Source organism: Grammomys surdaster, unplaced genomic scaffold, assembly GCF_004785775.1.
Source record: "Grammomys surdaster isolate TR1022 unplaced genomic scaffold, NIH_TR_1.0 97, whole genome shotgun sequence".
In the NCBI taxonomy this organism is placed as follows: domain Eukaryota; kingdom Metazoa; phylum Chordata; class Mammalia; order Rodentia; family Muridae; genus Grammomys; species Grammomys surdaster.
In genome coordinates, this window is record NW_021604576.1 from 18,612,267 (window position 1) to 18,620,943 (window position 8,677).

At 41.8% G+C, this 8,677-nt stretch overlaps 1 protein-coding gene across 1 annotated transcript in view; it reads right to left on the reverse strand.

Annotated features, from left to right (window-relative positions):
• Pm20d2 (peptidase M20 domain containing 2) overlaps positions 1–8,677 on the reverse strand; it is a 16,375-nt gene that overhangs the window by 4,381 nt on the left and 3,317 nt on the right. The window contains exons 3-5 of the mRNA XM_028780840.1: positions 5,771–5,913; positions 3,616–3,770; positions 1,211–1,346 (exon numbers count right to left, since the gene is read on the reverse strand). Of these exons, the coding sequence (XP_028636673.1) occupies positions 1,211–1,346; positions 3,616–3,770; positions 5,771–5,913 (434 nt within the window). The remainder of the gene's footprint in view (positions 1–1,210; positions 1,347–3,615; positions 3,771–5,770; positions 5,914–8,677) is intronic.

Sequence of the window (8,677 nt, forward strand, 5' to 3'; positions counted from 1 at the left end):
GGGTGCTTACTGCGAGGATAACTCAGTGCATAGGGTGCTTACTGCGAGGATAACTCAGTGCATAGGGTGCTTACTGCTCTTGCAGAAAACCAGGGATTTTATGTTCTGCACCCATACAGACGCTCATAATTACCTGAAACTCTAGTTCCAAGGGATCTCGTGACATTCATCCACACACACATTAACTCTAGTAAGCTGGATGTGGTGGCACACGCCTGTACTCCCAAACGTTAGGAACCTCAAGCAGGAGGACCACAGGCAAAGGCCAACCTAGACAACACACAGGAAGACCTGGTCTCAATAAATAAGTAAATCCCAAATATAGCTAAACTGTAAGATAGGTGACTCCTTAGAACCTGAACACACACTAGATCACTAAATACTTAAAACCTGCCTACTGTGGTAAGCTGAAATGAATTAAAATCCTGTCTCCCATTTTAGTAGCTTATTTAAAGATTAGAAGTAAAGGCTGAAGCTACAGCTCAGTGGCAGAGCACTTGCTAAGCATACATAAGGCTGTGGGTTTGATCCCAGCATCACAAGAAAAAAATAGAATTAAATTTAGACACTAGAAATATTTAGAACACTCCTAGCAGACTGCCAATTTTTAAAAACGACCACTATTGTGGCACTCTACACTCACTGAGGAGTTCAGCAGCTTCTTTCCAATAACCTAAGTGTGAAGGAATATCAGTAAAAATACCATTGTTGGGGGGGAGGTGGCCCAGCAGATTACAGCATTTGCTGCTTTTGCAGAGCTCCCAGGCTTGGTTCTCAACACCCACATGGTAGCTCCTAACTGCCTATAAACTCAAATTCCAGAGAATACAATGCCCTGTGCTGGCTTCCAAGGGCACTGGGCAAACAGACAGTATGCACACACAGGCAAAATACTCACACACATTTGTTAAAAAGCATCAGGGTTGGCAGTGCTTACTCAACATGCACGAAGCCTGGGTTCAACTCCCAGCATCTATCTAATAAGTCCCTGGTGGTGGCATGGATTTATAATCCCTGCATTTGGGAAGCAGAGGCAGGAGGGTCAAGATCAAGGTCAATGTCCGCAAGGCATGGATTTTGAGGCCAGTCTGGGCTACAGCAAGATACCACTTGAAAGACACAGTGACAGTCCTCCTTGCCTCTTAAGACAGTTAAATATAAATTCGCATTTTTCTGGCTAAAACAGCTCAATCTATGACAGCTTAGTTACCTGAAGGGCCATTCAACACTGCGTCTTCTGAAATGAATTCTATTCCCAGCTTTTTCCCGTTCTCCATATATGCACTGCACAGTGTCTTATTGGGAATGACATTGTAATAATCGTGTGCTTCACTTTTAATTTCTACCTAATAAAAAATTATAAAACAAAGCTCGAGATTAAAAAACTCAAGTCCAAAACAGTGATGGTTTCTAACAGGAAATGGTTTCAGGATGGACACTTTCCATCCTAGACATAAACTTTCACAAATCTCTTACCTTTAAAAAACCAGTGCATTATAAAGTTAGAGTTCCTAAATTCTATCCTGGCCAGAGAGTATCAACCTCAGTAACCTAAAAATGGTATAGGGAGTGCCCAGAAACTTCCTTTTTAGAACCTGAACCTCCAAGTCATTCTGATCCTGAACCACTCTGATGGATACTGCTCTAGATTTCAGTCTCCAAAAGGAAAAAACAAAACATCTATACAAGTTAATACGCTAAACACAGGACTGTCCCTGATATCGCTCAGCCTTGTTTCAAAAGGATCCACAGAGAACACAGACATTTCAGTAAGGCAGACTCAAATGGCCTTGCTTACTGATGTAAGTGTAAGTGTAAGTGTAGGTGCACTTAACAGTTTTTGTTTTCAATAATCAAAAAAGCTAATCATCAAACATCAGGGATCAGATTTCTTTTATTTTTGGCAACATCTAAGGTAGGAATAATGGCAAACGTATTTTATAAATGCAAAATATGAATTAGTGAAAGGCTGTTATTTCAATCTAACAATGCACTCCACATTTGTTTGTGCACACGTGTGTGCATGTGGGAGATAAGAGAACAAGCTCGGGTGACAGTCATCAGGAGCCCATCCTCTTTGGGTTTTGAGACATAACCAGCCTCTCCTTTTGCTGGGCGCTCACCAGGCTCACTAGGCTGGCTGGCTAGTGGGGTGCAGAAGTCTGACAGTGTCTGGCTCCCCAGAGCTGGGCTTACAAGTGCACTGCACCTCACTGACCTTTTGAAACTGGGCTGTGGAGATCAGACTCAGGTCCTCAGTTTGCAAAGCAAGTGCTTTGCTGACTGAGTCATCTCTCCAGCGCCTAAGCCCTGGCTCAGTGAATACACTGAGCTATTAACTAATGATATAGTTCATGTGTCTAACTTATAAATATTTAGATTATTTATAGTTATAAGGAAATAAGTGTTTAGTTCCCTGGGTTGTGGGAGCTTTGTAGTCGTACACTCAATCTCTTTGCAATGGCTGAAGAGGACATGTCATTACTCTTCCACACGTCTTGTCCACCTGTTTATCTAGTCACCACACAGGATGAACATTTATGCATTCTTGTCTTTCCAATCACATTACTTGCCTCTGAGATCTCTTTATTGTCCATGTATCTGGAAGTCTGATTGTTCTTCAAAGCTCAATCAGGTCTGCATATTTCAGGAAACACTCTCCTCCCATCATGTTGACTGGGAACTGAACCCAGGGTCCTGTGTTCACCAGGCTAAGCTACAGGCCCCTCCTGGAAACTCTCTAAACTGCTCTGCTCCACCCAACAGTGTCCATTCTACTCTCAAGACAAAAGGTGCACACTGTGAGGACAGACACACTACCATGTGAACAACTGCTCCATCAAGGATGGAACAAAGGGGAAGCTAGCTGGGATCTCTTCACAGATGTTACTTCAGCTGTCCCTCTCAAGAATCCTGGAGAAATGACATTGTTGTCCCTATTTTTCCAGGGAGAAACAGAGCCCCAGAGATACCATGTTTCTAGTGGACAAGACACACGGATCTTGTCTCTCTAAAAGCAACATCTAAGATCTTGTCTCCCCAACCAGGCTCTACAGTATTTGAACTTTATGTAACTGTGAACCTTGTCCCATGTCAGAGCACTCGTGGCTCATACTGAAATGTATCCGACTTCACCACAAACTCTCCTTTGCTCTGAGTCTATCTTGACTTCCATCCCAGCAAGCTATACACATTTGTATCATACCCTTGCCAATGACATACTCAGATACTGTCATAAAGTGCCCTTATTGGAAGCACACAAAGTGATGTCAAAAGGCAGGGATCCTGACACAGTGTTATGCTAAGTACTCCAGATGTTGTCTGAGTGAGGTAACTGATCAGTATTCTCTATTGCAGACACTGAAGAAATATGTCAGAATTTAAGGCTTTCACACTCGACACTCATTAAAGGAGTTCACATCAAATATTTAGCCAACTCCTTCTGCAGAGTCAAGACATCAGCAATGAGGGCAAGGCTGAGACAGGTCCCCAGCACCACCACCAGCACAAACTAAAAACCACTAAGAAGAAAAGGACCAAGGTAGTCTTTAATGCAACAGGGGCAGCCACAGCCCACACATAACCGAGATCATAATTAACTCTGAAATGTCTTACTGTGCATCCTGTAGCCAAAGCCGCAGCTCTGAAGGAATCTTCTGCCTTTTTGGTCAGAACTTGAAGCTCTTTCATGGAGGGTGCACGGAAGTAATAGACTAATTCAGAGTAAGAGGGGATGATATTGGGCTTTACACCACCATTCTTTATTATACCTGTAAAAAGAACCAAATCACTGAGGTTAAACTTGGTGATTTGTTTAAAGAAAGTTTTGCAGCCAGTATAAAAGGGAAAAGAATTTCTTATTAGTTTCACTGATAAGCAAAGATTTTGACATGCTGCAAAACACTGTCGCAGAGAGGTCCTATGTCCCAACCAATAAGGGAAAACTGTCTCCATGTACTTTATTCTAAGGAAGCCATTTAATATTAAGCAATTACAACTTGTGTTAACGAGTTAACAACAGAACACTTCCCGAGCACGTGTAAGATTCTGGGTTTAATTCCCAGAACTGGAAAGAAGAAAAGAAGAAAGGAGATGAGGAAGGAGAGATTATAATCCAGATTATAAAGAAATACAGAACTATGTAACCACAAAAAAAACCCAACTGCATCTTAAACTTTCCGGAGGAAATTTGTCTCCATAGGTTTTATTACAGCTGTGCAATTTAAAACCACTTGACATAATCTTCACAACAGCATGAGGCTCTGTAACTATCACCACACTTGAAAACCCTATGAATCTTGTAAATGACACTTAGTGGTGGAGAAATAATGTTCATACCAATTAGAGACAATACAATCCCTTCTCAGACCTTTGGCTACAGTCTTGTCTAGAAGCAAAAGCAGAACAAAGACCCCCAAGTGCTGTAAACTATCAAACACACATTTGTTTGAGACCACATAAAATGAAGATTTATTTGTTCCTATTGATAACTAAAAGACATATAGAGAATCTAACCACAGCCAGGTGTGCAACTCTACACTCTCAGCATTTACGAGGAAGAGACAGCAAGATCATGAGTTCAAGGCAATCCTTAGCTACACAGCCTGGGTTGCGAAAGGCCTCATTTTAAATATACAAAAGAGAATGGAGGAGAAGAAGGAGGACGAAGAAGAGGAGGAAGAAGGAGAAGAGAAGGAGGAAGAGGAGAAGAAGGAAGAAGAAGAGGAGGAGGAGAAAAGAAAACCTGAATTTCCAATCATCTAATTAAAAGTTTTCCACCCCTATCCCTTCTGAGGAATTTAAGGCAAGCAGCAAGATAGGTCAGGCCGGCGACCTCAGCACTCAGGAGGCTGACAGAAAAGAGCTGCATGAATTTGAGGGCAGAGCCCAGACTATGTAGTGAGAACCCACCTCAAACCACTTGCTGCTCCAACCAAAAAGGAAAATTAAGACAAGAAACTTGCAAAAGGACAATTACAAACTGATTTCAGCATACAGCAAAGCTGAGTATTCTTCAGAATTAAACAGTGATTAAAGCATGATTTCCTAGATCATACAGAAATAAACCAAAAGAAGGAAAGAAAAAAGAGGGGGAGGGGAAGAAAGGAGGGAGGGTGTGGGGGAGGGAAAGGATATCGTAAATTGGTGTCATGGCTCATGCGTATAATCCCAGACAGGATAGGAGAAAATGTATACCCTTCAGGAAAGACCGTGCTACTATATTTCTATACACAGAGTTTTAAAAGAGTGTACTAGCCCCTGAGAAAGTGAAACTAGTAACCAACACTTCTTTTGAGAAAGAATCTCATTTATTCCAGGTTGCCCTCATATTTACCTGTGGCTGAAGGTGATCATGGACTTCTGATTCCAAGGACTGGGATTAAAGGTGTGTGACAGGTCAGGCTTTAAGCAGTGCTGGGAGTCAAACCCAGCACGCAGTGCACTCAAGGTGAGCATTCTATGAACTGAACTACATCCCCAGCTCTGTGTGTGTGTGTGTGTGTGTGTGTGTGTGTGTGTGTGGTATTTTGCTTTGTTTGGCTTTACAAGACAGGGTTTCTCTGTATAGCTCTGGCTGTCCTGGAACTCATTATGTAGACCAGGCTGGCCTCGAACTCAGAGATCCACCTGCCTCTGCTGGGGGTCAAAGACTTGAGCCACCGCCACCTAGCTTCCAACCCCCAATTAAAAAAAAATCTAGTATTAAATAATTTTACTGCACTGAAATATAATAAGCACTAGTTACTATACAAATATTTGGTGTGCATACCATGAACTCTCCAGGTTGGTTTCATCTGTTGTCTTAGCGCAGAGAGGTTGTTATAGGCAAGAACTGCAGCGTCCAAGGCGTTCACCCCCTCCCAAGGGTATGCGGCAGCATGGGATGCTTTTCCGAAGTATTTCACAGTCACGCTGGGAAATAAAACAAAAGAAGTCACTGGAAATTACTTTTTCCAGTATCACTAAAACAAGAAAATCCAATTAGTTGTGTGTGTGCTTATGTGTTTATGTGAGTAAGAAAATCCAATTAGTTGTGTGTGTGCTTATGTGTTTATGTGAGTACGTACATATGAATGCAGAGCTGGGGAGGGGTGTGGGGGTACACTCACGTGTGTGTGTGTGTGTGTGTGTGTGTGTGAGAGAGAGAGAGAGAGAGAGAGAGAGAGAGAGAGAGAGAGAGAGTTTGTACATATGAATGCCAGAAGAGCGAATCAGAACCCTGAAACTGGAGTTACAGGATGTTGCAAGCGCCTGACTTGTGTGTGGAAACCAAACAAATTCTCCGATGAAGCAGTACCAGTTCTTACCTACAGAGCCATCTGTTAGCCCCCATATTGGACTTTGTATTTGAAAAGCGTCTGTAGTAAAAGCATAGGAATGTGGGAATGAAACTGTAGTTCCCTGGGAGTGTCTGCTTACCTCGTGGAAGGCTCTGCGTTCCATTTCTAGAGAGATGGAAAAAAAACGAAAGAAAGAAAAGAAAGATCCAAACACAGAGGTAAAGGAGACTGCCCAACAACTTAGCTCAAGCAAATATTAGATGTTGAAATCACAAACATGTCTTTATCCTTAATACAGTATTGTGTGTGACAGTTCTGTATCAAAAGCTTCAAGAACTCAGGTAACCCTGTCTTCGAAAGGCCAGCTGGGAATGGTGGCTCACTTGTTTAATCCCTGCACTCAGAAAGCAGAGGGAAGTAGATTTCCGAGTTCCAGGCTAACTATAGGAATTTCTAGGCCAGTTAGGGTTATATAGTGAGACCTTGTCTGAGGAAAAATGATGAGAAGAAAGGTCAGGGAAAGAAAAACTAATTAAAATATATTAGGACAATGTTTGAAAATCCAATTATCTCAACATTATAAAGTATCCAAACACTGTCAGCTATTTCTGACCAATTTTCTAATGTTACAAAGGCTATCATCAGTAATATTTTTTAACTTTATAAAGTATTATTCTACTACATATATAGCTATCAAGGGTCGGTCAGGTGGCTCAGCAGACAGATACTTGGTTCCATGCATGGAAAGCTGAGTTTGATCCCTGGGACTCATAAGGTGGAAGGAGACATCAACGCCTGCAGGATGCTCTCTGGCTACCATATTTATAGTATGGAACATACTAGTGCCTGTATACACACACACACACACACACACACACACACACGATAAAAAAAATCAAAAAGGTTGTCAAATTCTTAGACTATGTTAAACACAAAGTTTAAGACCATAGTTAAAGAACAGTAAATAAGAAAAATAAATATTAATAGATATTTTATATACATAGTAGTATTTTAACTTCAAAAGTCTGTTTTTGATAAAATAACAGTTTGTTTAGCTGACGTATAATTATTTTTAAGACAAATTGTTAAGTTAAGGAGGTGGGGGGCAGTGCTGGTAAGGCAGCTCTGCAGGCAAAGCATTTGCCAAACAAGTCTGACACCCTGAAACCTGAGTTTGATCCTTGGAACCCACATAATGGTACAAGGAGAACCAACTCCACTAGGGTTATCTGACTGCAATGTGTGTATCAAGGCACACATGCCCCCTCACCATATACATACCTGCTAACGATAAATAAATAAATATCTTTAATCCCAGCACTCTGGAGGCAGGGGCAGGTAGATCTTTACAAATTCAAGGCCAGCCTAGACTGCATACTGAGAGTTTCAGGCTGGCCAGGGCTACATAATAAGATGTGTGTGTGTGTGGTATGTGTGTGTGTGTGTGTGTGTGTATGTATGTATAGTGTAGCTATCACCAGAGTTCAGCTCATAGAATGCTTGCCTAGCATATACTCAGCTACTCAGCCCTGGCCTCAATCTCTAACTCCGTACACAACTAGGCATAGTGGTGTACACCTGTAATCCCAGCACGGGGCATGCAAGAGTATCAGAAATTCAAGAACATCTTCAGCTACATAGCAAATTTGAGGCTAGCCTGGGCTATATGAGACTATTTAAATCAACAAACAAACAAACAAAAAGCTGGGCTGGGCACATGGTTCAAATGACAGAGTTCTTATCCAGCATGCATAAAGTCTTAGGCTCAGTCACTCCCCAGCACCACACAAACAAGACATGGCACATATCTGCAATCCCAGTACTGAGGCAGGTAGTTCAAGGACAACCTCAACTACATAGTGAGTTCCAGGTAAGCCTCTGCTATATACCAGACTTTAACTGAGGGTGTGGAGTATGTAGAACCAATTGAGTTGACTTTAAGATCAAGACAAATATAAGATCAAGGCCTAAATATAATCCTAGTAGTCTGGGAAACCTGCCTACAGCTTGCAGGCCTCTTCCAGCCAGAAGTACTGGCAGAGATGTGTAATTTCTAATGTTTTCCAGAAGTACAGAGATAAAATTGTATCTGCACCTCTACACAAAGTGAATCGTTTCTACTCTCACAGTAACAGTTCCAAGTTGGTAAGAATGAAGATACCGCTGGGCAGTGCTATCCCAATACTTTAATCCCAGTACTCTGGAGACAAAGATAGGCAGATCTTTGTGAGTTCGAGGCTGGCCTGCTCTATAGAGTGAGTTCAGAGTGAGTTACAGCCAAGGCTACACAGAGAAACCCTGTCTGAAAAAGCAAATTAATTAATTAATTAATAAGTAGAGAGTTGGCAAGAAGGAAGGAAGGAAGGAAGGAAGGAAGGAAGGAAGGAAGGAAGGAA